At 41.1% G+C, this 21508-nt stretch overlaps 1 protein-coding gene across 1 annotated transcript in view; it reads left to right on the top strand.

Moving 5' to 3' along the window:
• myo15ab (myosin XVAb) overlaps positions 1-21508 on the top strand; it is a 73268-nt gene that overhangs the window by 28321 nt on the left and 23439 nt on the right. Inside the window, exons 32-48 of the mRNA XM_021308562.2 lie at positions 2289-2368; positions 2454-2527; positions 7416-7521; positions 7660-7728; positions 7836-7900; positions 7990-8400; positions 9959-10037; positions 10136-10231; positions 10383-10443; positions 12231-12324; positions 12427-12544; positions 14422-14540; positions 15480-15539; positions 15672-15747; positions 15858-15973; positions 16095-16213; positions 20577-20718. Coding sequence (XP_021164237.2) covers positions 2289-2368; positions 2454-2527; positions 7416-7521; positions 7660-7728; positions 7836-7900; positions 7990-8400; positions 9959-10037; positions 10136-10231; positions 10383-10443; positions 12231-12324; positions 12427-12544; positions 14422-14540; positions 15480-15539; positions 15672-15747; positions 15858-15973; positions 16095-16213; positions 20577-20718 — 1885 coding nt within the window. The remainder of the gene's footprint in view (positions 1-2288; positions 2369-2453; positions 2528-7415; positions 7522-7659; positions 7729-7835; positions 7901-7989; positions 8401-9958; positions 10038-10135; positions 10232-10382; positions 10444-12230; positions 12325-12426; positions 12545-14421; positions 14541-15479; positions 15540-15671; positions 15748-15857; positions 15974-16094; positions 16214-20576; positions 20719-21508) is intronic.

Genomic DNA, 21508 nt, shown 5'->3' with positions numbered 1-21508 from the left:
TACTCAAAGAGTGTCACTAACTTCTTCGATGATGAATCAGCTTCTCGGCTTATAGAGGCCTGAACCTCGGCGGTCAAAGATTGATAAAAAACTGCTATCAATAATCTGGCAAGGTGCCTGTGGCTGGTGGGGGTTTATAGGCCGTGGGCCAGAATCTGTACGGTGACTTTTCGTATGAACTGTCAGGGGGCAACTTTCTTGCACCGGGATAAGTTGCTACACATAGCAGTGATCTCAAAACACCAATGTTCCCACGTTTTCACTTGCACATTAAGAAGTTATAGCCGATAAAAAATCTAAACTGTGGCGCTCCGGTCCAAGAGGTCACGTGATTCGATTTTTGCTGCTCAGCCAATCCGATCGCTGTATTGTCAGCTGAGCGAGTTCAACGGGTTCATCATGGCTGCGCCCGTAAGATGGTTGTTTCTGTTGTGTCTGTTTCCAGACGAAGAAAGCCCAATAATAGCATTTTGTGGCGCCACCTGGCAGAGATCTTGATGGCAAGAAAAAAATAAATAGCCCAGACCATCCATCCATTCATCCATCCATCCATCCATTCATCCATCCATCCATCCATTCATTTTCTAACACGCTTATCCCTGCGTTCGCGAGGTGCCGGTCCCTATCTCCAGCTGTCAATGGGCGAGAGGCGTTGTATAAACTGGACAGGTCACCAGTCCATCGCAGGGCAGAAATAGTCCAGACTTTTGCCCAATTTACTGTGATATCACCAAGACCTGCTGCGCTAGGATAGCACAGGTGTCGTTGTGCCAAACGACTTATCCCCGCCAGAATTTGTATTCCCTGCGCCAAGAGCGCATTCAGCTGGAAGAATGAATCTAGTCAACTCCGCCTCATTTCCAACCTATTAGGCGTGGAAATGAGGATGTTTTACTTTTCTTAACGAAATATAGCAATGGTGTCGTTACATTATCGTTCATCCATCCATCCAGTATAATACGTTATGAGAAAGAAAACGGTCATTTCCAGATGTGTCACGAAAATATTAGCTTTATGTTATTAGATTGTCGAATGTCTGTCTGCTGAAACCAAAATCCACCTTCCTAAGTCCATCACAGCTGTCTGCTGGTTCTCTTTTTTTCTTTTTTGGTAGCTAAACCCGCATGAATAGATTATATAAAGCGGATTTCACGTGTGATCAAATGAACACTGAATAAAGGCACAGCCAAAATTATCAGATTTAATAAGATTTTAATTCAACCAAGAACCTTATCGAGATATTAACCGTATTAAGAAAACGAGATATGTCTCTTTTAAAAATAGAACAACGTATTAGGAGTTTAAAAAAAATAAATTTCATTTTACTAGAATGTGATGTTTAAAATATTTAGACTTCACAAAGCTGGAGGTTAAAACTTTTATTGATTTCAAAAATACAATACAAAATTCTACAAATTCCGAAGGGGATAACTCGTTTGGCACAACGAGTTTATACAACGCGTCTCACCCATTGACAGCTGGAGCTCGGCACCAGCACCTCGCAAACCCAGCGGGGATAAGCCTGTTAGAAAATGGATGGATGGATGGATGGATGGATGGACAGATGGTCTGGGCTATTTATTTTTTTCTTGCCATCAAGATCTCTGCCAGCTGGCGCCAGAAAATGCTATTATTGGGCTTTCTTCATCTGGAAACAAATGCATACAAACATCTTACGAGCGCAGCCATGATGAACTGATGAACGCGCACAGCTGACAATACAGCGATCTGATTGGCTGAGCAGCAAAAATCGAATCACGTGACCTCTTGGACCGGAGCGCCACAGTTTAGATTTTTTATCGGCTATAACTTATTAATGTGCAAGCGAAAACGTGGGAACATTGGTGTTTTGAGATCACTGCTATGTGTAGCAACTTATCCTGGTGGAAGAAAGTTGCCCCCTGACAGTTCATACGAAACTTCTTAAGGAAGCGTCCTACAGATTCTGGCCCACGGCCTATTAACCAGAGCAGAACACAGGTGAGAGGCAGCAGAGCAATACGCAGGCACAGATTGGCTGAATAAACTGATCTGACATGTGAGCTGCCGTGGAAGCAAACAATCGGACGGAAACCGTACACTAACGTTACTTTAGATCAGTAGAAGAGCTTAACGAGGGTGACTTTTATCAAGTGTCAACCAAAAAGAACCAACAGACTGATAGAATCTTCATTTTAAGTGTGTATTTGCCTAAAAACCGTCCACCTGCAGGTATGCTGCATCAACTTCTTCTACCACTGCTTGATTTATGATCTTATAAAGACGTTCCCTGTTATACTGTTTGACAGAAGCCTGTTGGGTGGCGGATTTGACATGAGCGATGACGTCATTCCTTCAGCCATATCCGGCTCAGATCGCCTCAGCCAAGGTGAGTTATGGAGGCAAACACACAAGCTCCTCCGCCTGACTATGACGGGAGCGATAAACACAGACCTCCTCTTCGCTCCCCGCAGATTTAGAGCCTCAGAGAGGGATGGATCGTTATCTCGACAGCCTGTTTGACCCTGTACTGTCTGACGGAGCTGGAGTAGGTTACATAACTCAATCATTCTGACACTATTTACCACATGAGAGGAGACCTCACCATCAACTACTTACTGTCACTAACTGTAAAGCTCTTAAGAGCTCCACAACTCAGAGAAGACTTGAAAAAGAAAAGGCTACTTAATGACACAATCAAAACTGTGTGTAATTTTTCAATAGATAGCTTAATTTTTCCAGCAACATCAGATAAAAACAATTATCCAGACCAATCGTTCAGCTGGAAATTGATAAGTTATCCCTCCCAGGGAGCAGATAGGTCACCTACAATTCCCTTTTTCTAATGAGAACGCATCGAGTGGAGAAATGTATGTTAGCCAGGGCTAGGACTGCCTGTATTAGTGCAAAAGAACATATTGTAAAAGTGGGCTTGACTATATACGTATGACTTGAATCATCACTAATATCCTTATAAGATTAGCCACCTTGCGGTTTGACTATTTCTAAATCTTTTAAAGTATTCTTTATCAATATGATTTGGAATTTTCTTGAAGTTGTACCAAAGTTTTCCTTCAGATGTCGGCTTCTTTTTTTCTTTTTTTTACTCTGACTCCTTCATTTGACTCCTTTCAATGAATGTTTCTGTTGGTTTGTTTGTTTTTTTTTTTTGCTTCAGCTCTGACTTTTATGGCACAAATACAAAACCGAACACAAAAAAAAGCGGTTCAGTCAACAAACAACTTAGCAGGCATGTTTAAATTTGAACTGTAGGCATTTAGTTAATGTAATGTAGGAGAAATAACAAAGATACCACAGTTCAGCGGATATAAATGAATATTTTAAGCATATTGGCAAAAGTCTGCCCACATATTTGTTTTTCCATGTAAAACACAACAACAGCAAATATGGGAGAATTGGTCATATGGGCCGAAAATAGATGGCGAGCAACAGCTTAAAGAAAGAGGGCTAAAACAAAGATTAACGTTTTAGGAATATATTTCCGCTGTAGTAAACACTATGCTGGACGAGCATATTTAGACAAACTCTGTTTTGGATCCTGAAGCATTTACAATTTTCAACCAGTCAGACATTCGTTCTGATCGAGGAATGCAGCATTGCAAGGATACATTTTATCAAGTTTTAACTATTTAAATAAAAATTTAATAAACTATAATTACCAAAATAAACTGAAAAAAACTGACATTTTCCATGGTGGACTATGTGTTATATGAACTTCAGTTTTAGCGTGGCCAGTTTGTTTTTGTAAAATACTCATAATAAAGTCGGTTTAAGTGTTCTTATGTTGCTCTTGTAGTAATCAATGCAGGCGGACACCAGTGGTGTCAAAAGTACACACATTTGTTACTTAAGTAGAAGTATAGATACTGCAGTTTAAAAACACTCTGGTAAAAGTAGAAGTATGTACTTGACCTCTTTACTCAAGTAAAAGTGAAGAAGTATGTGCTCCAAAAACTACTTAAAGTATAAAAGTATAAAGTAACCTTTAAAAAATGCCACTAAACGAATTGAAAGCTTAATTTAAACACTGATTAGTTCTACATGTGGCCCAAGACACAACATAATCATTAACCCATTAGTCAAAGACAAAGTCACTCAAGGAGCATGTTCTCTCTCAAACTTTATTGGAATTCAATTCCAAACAGAGGTTCAAGCCTGCAGAAGTGCCAGAACATAAATGTGTGAGTGATCTGCATTGGATGGCGCACATTACATGAAATAAATATTTATAAATTTTAAACTGAAGCCAAGAGTAACGAGTAACGTTTGTTTTAAAAATGGAAGGAATAGAAAGTACAGATACTTGTGTGAAAATGTAATGAGTAGAAGTAAGAAGTAGGAAGAAAAATAAGTAATGGAGTAAAGTATAGATAGCTAAAAAGTGTACTTAAGTACAGTAACGAAGTACAAATACTTCGTTACTTGACACCTCTGGCGGACACAGAGTTATGCTTTATAAATGGTTAGCAGAACCAGATTTAACAGATGAGTAACGGCTGATGGTGAAGGCAGGCAGAGACGAGAAGGAGACCAGAAGATGCAGGTAGAGTGAATGGCAGAACCAAACTGACCAGGAGATGCAGGCAGTTACCGGCTAAACCAGTTGATGAAGGCAGGGACAGACCAGAACAGGCGATGTGGACCGAGGAAAAACCAGAACGGGCAGAACGGGCAGAGCGAGCGGCTGTAACTCACGGGGAAACAGGCAGGCTTGTGCAGCACGCAGACACGAGCAACTTTTATTGGAAGAGTCCAGCTGGCTGAGCACACAGGAACTGGTTTCAAAAAAGATACTTGAAGCTACTTGACTGGTGACTGAGGAGACTGAGCTGATTGGCTAGTGGGTGATTCAAGAAAAGTCCAAAGCTGAATAAATATAAACCTAAATCAAGACAACGCTGACCTCCTCTTCCCCTGCTGTGTTTAATGCTGGAGAGAGGACGGGCGTGACGCGATGCATTTCACTCGCATCTGCTCGCCTCGTTGGGATTATTTAGGCCTGCAATGTGCTTCTTGAATCCATTGCAGAAATAAAGCAAATAGTATGTGCAAAACGTTGCTAGAAACTGGATTTAATGCACAGCTTCTTCAATGTCCTCTTCTGTGTAATTTGCTGTCATATAGCATAGAAAAATGGGGACTGTACTGACACTTTTGCAAAGTCTGGTGTAACTTTAATCGGTAGGAAACATGTCTTGTTTAGTAGTTGCACATTTGCATTAAAAGGTGTGGATGTTTTTTTTTTTTTTTAAACTAGTGTTTTGGTTGTTACAGTAAGACATTCAGGAAAAAAAATATCAAGATACAAAAATGTAAAATAAAACCCAAGCAAATCATGCCTTTGGACAGTGATGATCTCCATCACAAACATTAAAGCTCCCCTGCTCAGCGTTGCAAAAAAACAGTTTTTCGTTATCTGATGGCTGGGACAAAAGTTTTCTGTGAAAGCCGAGCGCACCGGACCGCTCTCGGCCCGGCTGAGACGGGGATGCGGTGGATGTTAGCCCCGCTATCGGATGTGGCTGACAGGAATTAGCATGTATCAGATGTGTTCTACAGGCCTCTCCGGCCCGTCGGCCTATTACGTTACTCAGTTACTGTAACTGTCACAGCCCTCGAGTGGCCACGATGATTTCCCACCCCGGACAACGTGGAGATCTGTTTACGAGCAACTGACTCTTTGGCAAATGAAGAGCTTACTATTTAATGAGACACGGCCTACAAAGGAGCACTTACTCCACTTAGGATTTATGGGTCAGTTACTGGTTCCTGGAAGGCACAAGCCATTGGAAAATACTATGATGCATAAAAAATATTAGTTTAGTCGATAAATAAATATACAGATGGTGACAAATGTGTTGGCAACCTTCGTAAAGATGTTTAAAAAGCTTTCAAATAGATTAATATAATCTCACCCTAAGATTTTACAACTTTAAAACCCTTAATTTAACAATATTAAGTGGGCAAAAAAAAAATCCATGTTACTGAATACAGACTTCCTATGTAATATGGCATTAGATATCAGGATTACACTAAAAGTACGAGTAATAATAATTGAAGAAAAAGATTTTTAGTGTCATTAGGTTGGGCTTTTTTAACACAATTTCCCCCACAAATGTAAATATTCAGTAGAAAAAAATATATCCATCCTTTTTTTTAAAACGTTTTTTATCTTTTTGCTTAATTTTAAAACCTAAAGAAATAAATTAAATGGTGCTTCTTAATAAATGATAACACATTTCTCACAGTATTTAGAAAAAAATAAAAGTACCGTAATCTTTTTTTAACCTTTCCCTCTCTAAATGGGTCTTATTAAGTTGAAGCGAGGGCAAAAAGGCCTCTTTGGATTTTAACGGTTTCAGACCCATGCCTCTATACAATTGCCCAGATTTAGTGACCTCCCGTGCCATTCATCCTTCCTGCTTCTGTCCTACTTTCCTAATTTCTTCCTTGTGTCCTTGCTTCCCACTTCACTCCCTTATGTCCCTCTTTTCTTCCTTTCTTTCTTGTACCCTATCTTTTTTCCTTGTGGCCTCCATCTTTCCTTCCTTGTATCCAACCCTCCATTTGTACGTTCTATAATACTTTCTTTCTTTCCTTCTCTACTACCTCTTTCCTTCGTTGCTTTATTTCCTTCCTTCTTCCTTTACTTCTGTGTCATTCACTCCTTTCTCCTTTGTGTTTCCCTTCCTACCTTGCACACTAGCACCCTTCCTTTATTTTTTTATTACAAACTTCCTTTCTTTTCTGTGTCTGTTTTTCCTCTCTTTCCTTCTGTTTTACCTTTCTTCTGCCCCACCACCTTTCCTTTTTAGTGTCCTTCCTTCTTTTCTTCCATCCTTCCAGTTTCTGATTTTGCAGGTTATATTTAATGTTGAAGTATCTCACAAACATGGTTGGTAAACTTTACTATTTTATATTCTAAGAATAGAAATTAAGTCAGATATTTTATTTTTTAAAGCTGAGCCTGGAAAGAAAATTCTGGAGATCTTCCATGATCAAATGTGGGAATCCTGGAAATTACAGTTTTTAACAAAATCAGCAATGGCGCCCCCCAAGGGTGTGTTCTGTCCCCGCTCCTCTTCTCCGATAAAGCTGACTTTGATTCTAAAAGATAAACGTGGGTCCTCAACCAGCCTATGGCCAGTGGCTAATGCGAATGAAAGATGTGGACTTAAACATTTTTGCTGGATATTCTTTCATGTTTATTGCAATGATGATCAAAAGCACGTCTTTTTTGGCAGTGCATAGTATCCTTGCGTATGATCAGAGCCCCACAAACACAAATATACACATAACTCTAAAAAATAAAATATGTTGCCATGAAAGTGAGACAGTAAAAACATGACAAATTATGAAAACAGTGCATCTTTTTGCTTCGTTTTGCACATTTAAAGCTTTTTCTCTTTTCTCAGGAAGTAGAATCAGCTGCTGGACTGTCGGGCAGGATGAAGGGGGCCGGGGGAGTTGGTGGGAAGTGGCAACAGCAGGGGCAGTCCTCCGGCCACCCACCTCCGGGAGGTCTGTAATGAACAGACATCCATGCTAAATATTCCCATGTTCCCACTTTGCCAGCTTGATTATTATTTTTTTCTGAGCTCAATGAGCAAACATCAAATCTGACAGAAGTTGGCTGCTTGTGTGCGCTCATGTCCGCAGCTGTGAGAGTCCTTCCTGTGGGAGGCGTGATGTCGCCTCCTGTCGCCGCTGTGGCACCTGTAACACCTGGTTTGTATCAGACGTGACGAGGAAAGCGTCAAAACACAAACACACGAAACAGCCAAGCATGAATTTCCGTGCCTCCATCCTGTTTACTTGCTGTGCTTCTCCTCCAGGAGACCAGCAGGCTGTTTTGGCCCAGCAGCAGCAGGCGATCGTGAACCAGCAGGCCGTCATCATGGTAACTCCCCCGTTTGGATCCTCGTCTGTTTATCTGTGCCACTGCCGCTTCTGCCATTTGATTTCATGCGTCATTTTCTTGTTTCCCAGGCGCAGCAGATGACCATGCAAGCCATGGCCATGGTCGGCAGCCCTCTGTCGAGCCCCCCGACCTCCCCCATCACGAGCCCTCCCATGAGTCCCGTGCCCCATCACCACCCTAGCTCGCACGCTTTCACCAGCCCGTACGCTGTCATACCTCCAAGTCCATATGCGAACATCCCGCCGAGCCCCTACGCTAACTTCACTCCGACTCCCTACGCAGCAGCAGCGTTCCCGCCCACCCCTCATCCTCCTTCTGCTCAGCAGGATCAGAGTCTATCACAGGCAAGCACTCAGCCCCCTGCTGATCCCCCGACTGAGCCTCAGGCCCAGCGGCAGCTTCGGCCTACCCGCCGTGACCCTCAGCTGAGCTCCTCCAAAGCCGAGCACGCACCACCAGCATTTAAACCTGCTGCACAGGTCAGAGGCTCTGACACATGGGAGGCGTCGGTTTCTGCTGACATATTGCGGTGTTTATGCGCTGAAAATGAGATGCAGCTTTTTGTTGTTCGAATGGATCCTTTATCTGAGGCTGCAGGGAGGAAAATCCATGTTCCTATCTGAAGAAAGGGCTTTTGTTCATTGCAGAAACTCTGCTCTGATTGGGTATTTTTCTGGGGTTTTTTACAGCGCCTAGCGAAACTATTTACACCCTTTGAACTTTTCTTTTTTTTGTCACGTTTACAAACTTTGCACATTACTCTGTGAAATGAGTCAAGCTCAGTCAGATTTGATGAGGAGCATCTGTTTAGATAACGTATCAAGTCTTGCCACAGATTCTTGATTGGATGCAAGTCTGGACTTTGACTAGGCCAACCTGAGATACGGATATGCTTTGATATAAGCCTATCGGTTGTAGCCCTGGCTGAGTGTTTAGGATTGCCGTCCTTATGGAAGGTGAGCTTGAGTCTCCGATCTTTCGCAGCCTCTAAGAGGTTTTCTTTAGGGACTCTCCTGTATTTAGCTCCAACCATCTTCTCATCAACTGTGACCAGCTTTTCTTTTACTGGAAAAGAAAACCCTCCTCGCAGCATGATGCTATCATCATATTTTATCGTGAGGATGATGCTTGTAGCAGACTATATACTAGATTTCCTCTTGATATTTGTCCTTTAAAGCCTAATTTTGGGGCGCACGAGTAATAGTTCTGTTTCATTGAAAGATACAGTACTTTCACCTGAGTGGTGGATCTCTGCAGCTCCACCAGAGTAAGCTGGATCTCATGGCTGCTTCTCTGAATTAAGAGCGTGCTTGGTTGGCCTGTCAGTTTCATACCTGATCTCCTTAATGTTCTCAACCAAATCTCAATCTCCCTCAGCTTCATAGAACAACTGCATCTATTGTGACATGAAATTACACACAGATGGCCTCTTTTTACTGACCAGATTACTTCTGAAGGCAGTCGGTCGATATGCATTTATTTAGAGGTACACTGCAAAAATGGAACTAAAAAAATGTGAAATTTTCTTGAAATTAGTGTATTTGTCCTTGATTTGAGCAGGTAAATAAGATTGTCTGCCAATGGAATGAGTATTTTGACTCCTAAAATAAGATAATTAGGTATTCTGCCCTCTAAATAAGACGATGAAGATGAGTTGTTCTTATTTTAAGTGCAAAAATCTCATTCCATTGGCAAATCATCTTTTTTACGTGCTCAAATCAAGGACAAATACACTCATTTCAAGAAAATTTGACTTATTTTTAGTTCCATTTTTGCAGTGTATCGGGACTGATCACAAACGGACACCACACACTTTTGATTTTTTTGTTGCACGTACTTTTTGACATTCAAATCTGCTACTTTTGGTTTAATATCACATAAAATTCCAATAAAATGGGAAAAATCCAAGGGGTATGAGTACTTTTGCAAGGCGCTGTAAGTTGTTCTCATGTGCTTGTTAATCTTTTGCCCACTCCTCCAACTCAATACTCCCATCACTTGAGTAGACCCCCTCAGTGGTTTCTCTGGGTTTTTCAGACTCAGTCAGGCGTGGACAGCGTTTCTAGGAGAAAAGCTCCGGGCATCCCCATCAACAAGGAACCGGCCAGGAAATTTGGTATGAGCAGATCTTTTCAGCTAAAATTCACGTTGAAGCGATCCAAGCACAACAGAGAATCATCTGTGTTTCTTTGGCTGGTTTTTTGTCTGTTTCAGCCCCAGTGGTGACGTCTCCTCCACCCCCTGCCGGAGAAGTTGTGAAGTATTCGTCTAAGGCTACAGATCACATCGTCCCCAGCCAAGACATTCAAGGTGACTCCTTCAAACAGTCATTTTTTACAGATTGATGCTGGTAGATGATTCGTTATGTATTCTCCGCAGCTCTTGCATTTCTTAACACTTGAGTCGGTATTTGGACTTGAAAATGGGACTAAATTGCATTTCAATGACTGTTACTTTAAAGAAATCATCCGAAGATATAACTCCCCGTCGCCACCTGTAGACCCACTACCAGCTGACAAAAGGTTGGTTTTTACACACACACTCACACACTTAGTGAAGGAAAAGGCAGAGATTTTATAAGCCCAGAGTTTTCTGTTTGTGAAGATGGTTTTATTTGCAGTCCATCCCAGACAATAAGACATTTACTAATGGACAGCATGTGCATTTATTTGCACATTCTGCAACACTTACCAGCAACAATTCCTGTAAAACAAACCTAACTGAAGCATTTCTTTTTATTTATACTTCCTTTTTGAAGTTGATAATGGGGTACGAGTATGAGATGACACATCTCCAAGAAAATAGCAACTCACCTAACATTTTTATATCTACAGCCAGAGCAGAAATAACAGTCTAAAAAAAAAACTCTCTAGAAAACAAGGCTGGACAAGGTCCCAAGTTTATCTTGACACTAAACACAGTTTTCAGGATAATAAAGGAGAAAATGCTCCAGAACTTCATCCAGAGTTTTGCACTAAACTGCAAAAAAAATCGTTTACAGAGCTGTTATAGAAACAATTTCGTGTCTCAGCATAACTGTGTGGTATAGGAGCTGCACAGTACAGGCGAGGAAGGACTTAGCGGGGGTGGTGAGAACAGCACAGGGGATTGTGGGATGGCGTCTACGGGATTTGGATTCAGTTTATGCAGCTCGAGTCCAGAGAAGGGCCAGACGCGTCTCCACTGATGCCACCCACCCGGGCCATGCGCTGTTTGACCCGCTGCCATCAGGTGCATCCAATCCAGAACTAATAAACTCAGAAACAGCTACTTTCCAAGAGCTATGAAGACTATCGAACCCTGCTGAGAAGTTTGGTTACAATCGCACTAAGGTTATTGCCTGTTGGCACACTCTTATTCTCAGGAATGTCGGATTGCACATGTCTGTAAAGAAAGCCTTAAGATCACTGCACAAAAATTGCTTCATGACTTGAAATTCATTGAAGGATGGATTAAGTGATGTAACGTCTTGTCGGTTCATATCGTTCGCAAAGGGACTGATGTCAGACTTCTTGGACTCTGTTACAAACTTGCATGCTTTAATGTAAAAAACAAAAAAAGCACTCCTGTACATATTACGTCTGTGTGTCATGTTATCTGTGTGCAACCTAAGCCGGTGTCTGTCTCAAAGGAAATGTCACCATGTGTTACCGTGGTAAAAGATTCTCGATTCTAGTTTGGGACCCCCAACCATTTGGTTATCACGGAGGTTTGCTTGCAATGCTTTACCGTTAAAAGAATAAACGTGGGGAGTTTGTTAAACACTAGAGGGGGTTTGCTTTGATTAGATCAGACCTTGTCGGTAAGTTTGGTGTGAAAAAGGAGGAGCAGCTCTTGCTAAGTATGGTGGGGGATCTGTCATGCTGTGGGACACTTCTCTCCAGTGGTCCTGGGGACAATCTTAGACTTTATTGCCGCCCAGTCTGCAGAACTATATGGCATAAAAAAAAGCTGTGGGGTGAGAAGAGAAGTGCATCGGAGAGCACCTAGAACTCTGAACAACTTGGATGAAATTGTGCAAAATGGACAAAGAAACCTATGGCCAGCGGCGGTACAACTAATAGTGTGACATGATTTCACAAAATATTCATTTATTAGTTTGGGATTTTTCTTCACCGAATTAATTGGATTTCTGTAAAATGTCCATGCTGCTAGAACAATTCTTCTCACTAAAAGATTAATTCACTTAAAGGACTTTAATGCATCTTTACCGGAGCTGCTGGTGAATGCGGAGTCGCTGTGTTATATAGTTATTTTTTGGTAGACAAATCCTTGAGGTATTAAAATTGTGATCTTCCATTTTGTTAAGGAGACCAGATGGGAAGTTCAACAAGAAGCAAACGCCTCGTGATGAGGCTTTACAGATCCTCAAACCCCAGATGGATAATCCTCCTGCTCCACAGGTAAACACAAACCTGCCTGAAACAAGCAGTGACAGATTTCTACAAGCTGCTCACCATGCCACATTAACATCCACATGGTGGAAATACGGATTTTCCGTGCAGCCCAGACGTCCCGTTGGCCCGTCACCGTCTGCGTCTGCGGTGAAAGAGTCAGGCTTGAAACTCACCAAAAGCACAAAGACGAGGTCCCCGGGTCGCCCTCTGCCTAAACCTCCTCCAGGTAACCACAGCTGCTAAAACCTAGACTCATTTTACACGTTATAGAGAAGGTTGGGTCAGTTTGTACGCTTTTATTCATTTCTCTTTCTCACAAAAATAAATAGTTTTAAGCTTCAACATGACAGCAACACTTCACTTACTTAGTTTAGATGCATTTTGTAGCCTTGAATTGATTTAAAGATGACAAGAGTCAGTTTTAGAGGGTAATTTGTGAGTTTCACTCTAATGTCTCTCATTTCTCGCTCCATATTGTATTAAAGCAAATCCAAAAAAATTTCTGCTCACACCTGTTATTAAACCAAACCTGGTATAGTACCTGGGTATGTGCTTACCTTAAAAACTGATATTTTTCAGTCATTTATTAAAATTTCTGCTCACAGATTCGGAGATAAAGTAAACTGGTAAGAGTTTAAAAGTTTTATTTTTTCCAAAATCTAACATCAAAGGTCAAAAGCCAGACATTGATCTATTCTGGCTGTCAATGTGACTTTAGCCTGTAGTTCTGAAAGTGTAGAGCTGATCCTATTGGTGGTACTTGGGCTCCTTCTAGTGGCACTCAGAAGAATATTTTGAAATCTTCTCCATACAGGCCACATAATCTTCATAAGCAGGGCTGTGATGGTAATGTGGAAAGAATGACGGATTCAAGCTGATTATGATTTCAGATCCCAATGAAAACTGCTTGAAAGGCAAGAGCAGTGGAGATTTTTTTCAGCAACCCCTGTGGAAATTAAAATGGACAAAGTCATGATAATTATTATGAATAAATATATCTTTGATTTTATGTAATTTAGGATGCACCTATGTTTATTGCTCAGAGGAAATGGGACTAGGGACATGGCATGAACATCAAAGACAAATCTTTCAAATTGAACATATGCGTCCCCGTCCCTCCGTCCTTAATGCTACATGAAATATGCAGTAGTGTTTCCCAAAAAGCAAGCTTTTCTGCCTTTCCTTTTTTTAATGACTCCTGTATTTTATTGCAACACTTGTTTCCCAGAGACATGAAAGAAGGCTGACCAGCAGCATGAATCTGTGCCATTTTAATCAAGTGCAGAAGGGAGCAGAGGACATGAAAAGCTATAATAAGGCACCGTGAGAGTAAAGACCTCCCCAGCTTCCCTGGTTAAGTCACCAAGTAATATTAGTTTGTGGTCTTGTATTGAAATTTCTGTCATAAGGGCTGTGATATCTGAAAAGATTACTTTTTTAGCTGGTACCTGTTGAGGCTGTTTTGAAACATTTTGCATAAATTAAAAGTCGTAGACTTGTGTTTTGCTCACTTGGAAACATCTTGTGTATATACGATTCCATTTCATTGAAAATATTTGAGGTCTTACTAAAGCGAAGCTGCTGTACTCCAAGCTGTGCATTGTAAAAACAAATTTCTATGCCAGATATAAGCAGGGCCTCGGCTCATCGGGTATGTTTCTGCCTGGAGACGAATGGTGGTCAGGCGTTTTTTTTTCTCACTTCTTTCAATTTCTCTCTCTCTCAGTGATTTATTGTTATACTCGTTCTTTTGAAGGCTACAGTTATTTGTATGCTTGTTTTCTACCTGGTGCCTTGACCTTTTCCTGGACATTTTAGCTCTTGGAAATCCCCCCTCGCTGATATTTTCTGTACCTACATGCATATTCATGTTCATTTTGACATTTAGTGTTAATCTGGGTGAGTTAATTGGTTATAAACGGCCCCTTTCAGATAAGATCAGGAACGGAGAAAAACAGGAGGGAGCAGCTGCGAACAGCATCTGAATGAAGGCGTTTGAGTTTTAGTTCATCCTAAAGAGGTCAAAGAAATATTAAAAACAGCCACTGACTTTGTCGCCGTGTTGGTGTTTTACGTGCCGGTCATTATACGTGTTTGTTGCAGTATCCCGAGAGCTCCCCGTGGAGAAAGAGACCATCCAGACGCAGCTTCATCATCAGAGCACCAACGAGGAGCATTACACCTACACCAACGTGCCCTGGAGGCTGTATCTCAGAAAGGAGGTTAGCGCTCAGGCCGATATAAAGTGTGCACAATAGTACACAGTCATGGTAAAAAGAAAAGGTCCCAGAAGCTGTACCGAAACACACAACACATTCCACACCGTATTGTAGCCAAAAAGGAGGAAACAAACTAGATTCACCTCCTGATACAGTAGATTGTAGACCCTCCTTAGCAAAATTAACTTAAAGTGTTTTTTTGTACGACTTGATCAGTTTCTTACGTTGCTGTGGATGAATTTAAAATGTAAAAATGAACATAAAACACTCTGGTGTTCCACACAGATGCTCCAGAAGTGGTCTTTAATGAGAAGAGACTTTCTCGTATCTATTCTTCCAAGCAAGCCATACCTGTGCAGTTTTTTTCTTTCTTTTTGGATTAAACCTTCATGGACTGTAACATTTAAGTTGCCAGCCGAGACAAAACCCTTGAGATTTCTGAAATTTCTCTGAGCATTTCACGCTCTGACCTTATCCATCTCTGCCACGGGGACGACTGGCAACTTTCCTGTATGGTTTTCACTTGTGAATAATCTTTCCCTCTGGAGAATGATGGACTTCAGACTGCTTGGAAACGGTCTAATAACTTTCCAGACTGATGTGTGGCAACAAGGGCTTCTCTAAGGTCTACGCTGATGCCTTATCATCTTCTCATTGTGTTAACACACACCTGTAAGCCATAGAGCAGTAAACCGCAGAAACCTTTAAATATTATGCAAACAGTATTGGTGTACTTAGTTTTCCCAGCACCGCTGTTCTATCTTGTGTACAAATTGAAATAATTTTAATATGGCTGCATTTCCTGCAGCGTAAAAGCCTACAATTTAGAAAGGGTGTACTTTCTTGTTACCATGACTTTAAATCCCCTGCTCTGTATCTCTGCAAATTCAAATGTTGTACAGTGAAAACAGCTCTCAGATAGATAACTGTTTTGTCTCTCAGGTGTTTTATCCCAAAGACAGCTTCAACAACCCTGTGTTGCTCGATCTGATTTTCAAACAGGTACATCTTTATCTTCCTTTATTCGTTTCACGGTGTCTCTTTTCAGCCCGCACGCGCTCTCCTGATAAGTGAAAAAGAACAGGGAGATTCGAGGGAAATATTCCTCCTCTCTCCTTTATTCTTTTCCTCCAGATAGTGAATGACACCCTGTCAGAGGCGTGTGTTCGCATCACCCGGGATGAAAGGCAGAAAATGAAAGCCCTTTTCGGTAGTCCTGTCTCTTATTCCTGTGCTTATTTTTTTTACGACTCGCGTCGCTCTAATGAGCACAACTCCGTGACGTTGATGAGTCTGCGTGTCTGTTCCTGTGAATGACAGCCAAACACGGCGTTGAGCAGAACATGGATCCGGTGCAGGAGCACGTGAAGAAAACGATCGTGACAGCAGCCAGGGAGACCTGGGAAATTTACTTCTCCCGGCTCTTTCCTGCCTCGGTGAGTTAGACGGGACGTTGTTGGAGGATATTATTGCCATAGAACAGAGAATAAATGTGATGTGTGATGTTTCAATCGAATAAGCTGTTGTTTGCGGATGCGTGCGCCTGTCTGACTGCAGGGTAGTGTAGGGACAGGTGTGCAGGTGTTGTCGGTGTCCCACAGCGGTATCAAATTACTGAAGACCGTGAAAAGCAGCGCAGCAGCTCCAGACTACTTCAGAGTCCTGCGACCATACACGTACGTGAATGCTTGTTTTATATTTATTATTTGCATTTCTTTAAACCTGTTCAGTAATCCATTAAATACTTACAACACTGAGCAAAAGTTTTAAACCACCCCTCATTTCTTTCTACTTTTTTCTCAACAAGCTGTTAAAACATTGTTTGGATGGTTAAACTTCCAAACATGTCTTGATTCATAATTCTGAAGGCTTCTACAAGTTTTTCTTTACATCTTTGCTGCTTTTGCTTGTCCTTAACAATTCAAACTCATTTGAGTTATGTAGTACAAGAAAGTGTCATGCCTAAAAATATTGCAAGCAGAAGTACATTCAAATCTTTAACAAATAGTGGAAAAAGTCCTGCAAAGAACTCATGATAATAAAAACAATAATACTACTAATAATTATACCACTACTACTACTACTACTACTAACAATAATGATAACAATAATAATAACAACTTTATGTATAAAGTGCTTCCCTACCGTTTTCCTTTTAGCTTTAGGAACTTTTAGAAGATCGGTGCCCTAAGATCGGAGAGCAGGGAGGAACGTGTAGATGCAGATGGTGGGAGAGCTAGAAAGGCGGCAGACTATTTAGAACCTTGTAAGTGAGCAGCAGGACCCTAAAGTTTGCTCAAACCGGACAAGGCCACCAGTCAAGGAGTAATTTGCTCATATTTCCCAGTTTTGGTTAAAATGTGAGCAGCCGCGTTTTGAACCTGCAGGCCTCTGGAGCTTTTCCTTGGTAACCCAGACTGTCAAGAACGAGAGACTGATTCAGGACCCAGTATTCAGTCAGACAAGAGGGTGACAATAAGAAGGCTTTAATAAAGCTCAAACTGTTCAGTCAGGGAATATGCAGGCTCAGTGGTCAAATAACAGTTCCAAGTCGGTACACAGGCGGACAGGAAAAAACAGGCAGGGACAACACAAACTCAAAAAATCCAAAAACTAGCTGAGACTGGTATGTGGATAAGCAGGCAAAAATCAGGCAGGAAAAACAGGATCAGGCTGGCACAGAGGTCAAAAACGCAAATTGGGTCAGGTCAACAGGCAAACAAACAGAACGGGGAATGCTGGACTAGACTCACTAAAAAGCTCAAAAGACATTGATCTGGCCGAGTGCAGGAGACAGAGGCAGGTATAAGTAGGGGAGTGAGCAGGTGAATTGAGTAAAAACTAATTACAGGAAAACAGGTGGAACTAATCAGAGGCAGGGAAGTGACTGACAGAACCGAACTGATAGGTTGGTGACTGCTGACAGGGGAGTGACAAACTGATTGGGTGAAAACAGGGAGGTGAACAGAACTGAACTAAAAGCCTGCAGAACCCTGACTGATAATATAAAATAAAGAACAAAAGCAAACCACAGCAAAACTCAAACTATTCCATAAACCAAAACTAAAACAGAACCTAAACCTAAGACAGAATCGGTAAAATAGAAAGAAGTACAAAATAAACCAATAACAAAACCCCAAATCATGACACAGACAGGAGAGCATTCTAGTAATCAATGTGCAAAGACACAAATACATGGATAATAACCTCTGCATTTGCAAAAGATAAAACCTGTGTGTGTTTGCCACTGTTCCTGAGGGGATAAAAGGCAGTCTGTGATCTCTTTAACGTGAGAGTCAAAGGAGAGCACCGGGTCCAAACACACATTGAAGTTCTTTACCTTATCCGTGCATTATATGACATATTTGTCAGTTCTCAAGGTAAACTTTTGGGACAAGAAATGAAATGGTTGAGGTCCAGTGAACATCAAATCTGTTTTATCGGCATTAAGAAGCAGGAAATTATTAGCCAACCAGCCCCTAATTGCAGAAAAGCAGGTTTAAATCTTTGACAAGTCAGCAGAGTTATTAACGATTAAAGGCACGTAAAGCTGTGAGTCATCAGCATAACAATGAAAGGTTACATTAGAAGAAAGTGAAAAAAGGCCAAGAGGCAGCAGATAAAGAGAAAATAGCAATGAGCCAAACACAGACCCTTGAGGGACCCCAGGCCTCACAGCACAGGTCTCAGATAAATAATTTCTAAAACTAAGGTTCTGGGATATTCCACACAGATCACTTCAGATCTCAGCTATAAGAGTACATTTCAGACAAATCATTGTCTGCATTTACCAACAGATAATTAACCACTTTAACAAGCTGTCTGTGCAGCGGTTTGATCTAAAAGCAGACTGAAATTAATTGAACAGATTGTTGACAGACGGTCGGTAAGCTGCTTATAGACTACTTGGACAAAAACAATAGTTGTGAGATGGGTCTCCAGTTTGTTGCTGAGTCAACACCCAATCCAGGCAGCATGCCATCCAACTTTTAAGATCATAAGTGTTTTTTTAAAGATCATTATGTTAGAGCTAAAATACAATTTTCACTCAGCCCAACTTTGTTATCTTTGGGATTTTTATCTTATATATTCATGTGAAAAATAGGTAAACCTGTATCTGGGTGACAGACTACTTGTTAGAATGTCCTTAAGGCCGCCTTAACACCAGAGTAGAACTGCCCTACCGTCTTAATAATCTTTGGAAAGCTTAAATTAAGTGTGAGAGGGCAGTACTTGGCTTATATGTTGTCCTTGTTTCTTTCTTAGTTATCCTATTACAGTGCCACTGCCAAGGGTATGCAACATTTTCCCTAAATATAGTTTGAGGTTTCTGCTCCATTACCATCAGTCTTAGCCTGACTCTGGAGGAGGAAATACAATATTTTCTTCAGCTTATTAATAACATGATGAGATTCTGTCTGTGCAGAGCGCTTTGTACAGCCAAGCGGGTTTCTTTTCACGCTGCACCAGGTTAATTTTACCCTTGCTCAGTGTGTTGTGCACATATATCGAAAGGTGCAGCCAGAAGCAGGAATGTACATAAAATCCTGAATCTGTGTTTTTTACTGATCACCCAGAAGCGTGAAAATGTGTTCTTTGTAACTTTATATTATAAAGTTACGGCTAACAGTATTCTTCCTACTCTTTAAATATGAAATTATGGATTCTCTATTTGGCATTATCAGATGCATTTCATGTTCAAACTATCAACTGAAAAACTCCCAGCTTGCTTTTCCCTTCATGTTCTCCTTACTTCTTTCTGCATCCAGCCTGTATACTGAATTTGAAGGGCTCTGCAGCCAGAGAACATGAACTCTTTTGTTTTTCATTGGCATGGAGTGTGGATTGTTGGTTATTTGTACTTGTGGAGATCATTTTTTGCAACCAGAGGCAGAAAACCACCAGGACCCAGATATGCTGTTATTATAATAATGAACCACCATCATCTCAAGACAAGAGCTTTTAGCATACTAAAATGTGCTCCATCAGGCATTGCTTGATGCACCCCGCATGACCATCAAGCTTAAAATGTTTTACGCTCCGGTTTATGGCAGAATTATCCCCCATAATTAAAAATTGCACATGAGTAATTCTGTTTGTTATTACTGGATCTTGTTCAGTGCTGGCTTTAAAAATTCAAGCTCTTGACAGCAGTTAATGGAGTAGTTTGTTTCATGTGGTAAAATGAGTCCTTACTACAGCTCCATGAGACAGTATAAGGTCAAATATTACAAGAAAGTCTGGTCATTACACATGAGAATCAGAGTCAACTTTATTTGGCAGGCTTGTGGGTAAAACAAGGAATCTGACTTCAGATTCCAGCGCTTGCATCTTGTAAAAAAAAAACAGACAGACAAGTAATAGCAACCAGAACTTCAATCTGTAACAGAAACAAATATCGCTCAGGGAAATAGTTAAGATCAGGGGCAGTGTTTACAGGAGAATATAGTTTTTTCTCCATATATACGTATCTGTATGTGTATAAATGCTTTTAGTTTGTTAGGTTTTTTTCTGTGCAGGTTAGCTGGTTACCAGGCTGTAAGTTGTTCCTGCTTACTGGTCCTGGACCTGTATAGGTCATACATGGATTAATGGTCAGTCCTGATGGCCTGAACCCCACAGAGATGAACGAGCACAAGACAGACTGAGTGATGGCAGTATAGAAGGCGATCAGCAGCTCCTGGCGGAGGCTGTGCTTCTTGAGTTGCTGCAGGAAGTACTGTCTCTGCTGGGCCTTCTTACGGGTGGTGTCAAAGTGTGAGGACCATTTCAGGTCCCGAGACACGATGGTTCCTAGGGACCGGAAGTGATGTACAGTAAACACAGCGCTGTTATAGAGAAAGGATACACAGCACAAGACTGGCCCAGCAGGAACACACACCACACTTTGATCTTTATTTTAATGAAAGCTTGAAACCAAGGCACAGGGTTACAAAGAGTGCAGATTTAAAGGCCAGTACACTCTGCTCGTTATCTATGTGACGATGCTCTTTGTATTTCATGTGTGCAACCTCCTGATTGTCCTGCTTTCTGTCTCAGATACGCGGACATCCTGTTCGTGACCATCCCATCTGAGAACATGCTGGAGTTCAATCTGACCAACGAGAAACTGATCCTGTTCTCCGCCAAGGCATTACAAGTCAAACATCTCATCGACACCTTCATCAACGAGATCAAAAAGGCAAAGAAAAAAAAGTCACAGTATACAGATATACATGCACGCAGATACACAGATACTCCTATGCTTAAAAAACGACTTTGCTAAAAAGCAGCCTATATGTTGATAAACTGTAATTCAGACCAATCCATGTCTGAATGAAACACGGGGGTTTGGGTATGGGTTAGACTGAGGGTATTGGGTTTGGTTTTCAACCCTAAAAACCGGCTAAACTTCTGCTTTGGGTGCTTAATTGCCTGATCAAAAATTAGACTTTACAGACCTTTTTCTAGCAACTGGAGAGATTGTGTGTCTTGAGAAGCTAGTCAAACATTATCTAGTTTGAAATTAAACATTTCAAACAAGGGTTAAAAAAAGTTTTAATTTTTTCTAATTATGAACAGGGAAAAAAAATCTCTGACCATCCGATTACCGATCAGAGCTGCTCATGAAAATCAGCTAATCAACGACCAAATAAATGATATTCGGTAACACTTTATTTGAAGAGGTGTACACAAGACTGACATTACACTGTCATAAACATGACATAACACCTGTTATGAACATAAATGACTCATTATGAATGTTTAGGACTGTTGTCATTCGGTAAATTATGACACTATTAAAGCAAAGTTGACATTGTTTAACATGACTTTGTTATGACAAGCCCTTAATTTAACAAAACCCCAAGTCAAGCCCTTAACTTAACCAAATCCCAAATCAAGCCCTTAATTTAACCTATTCCCAAATCAAGCCCTAAACTTAACCCTGTCTCTGTTAATGTCAAGTTGTCATAACAAAGACATTTTAAACA

This window comes from Fundulus heteroclitus, chromosome 5 (genome assembly GCF_011125445.2).
Source record: "Fundulus heteroclitus isolate FHET01 chromosome 5, MU-UCD_Fhet_4.1, whole genome shotgun sequence".
NCBI classification, from domain to species: Eukaryota; Metazoa; Chordata; class Actinopteri; order Cyprinodontiformes; family Fundulidae; genus Fundulus; species Fundulus heteroclitus.
The sequence above is the reverse complement of the archived record's forward strand: the minus strand, read 5'-3'. Positions and strand labels throughout refer to the sequence as shown.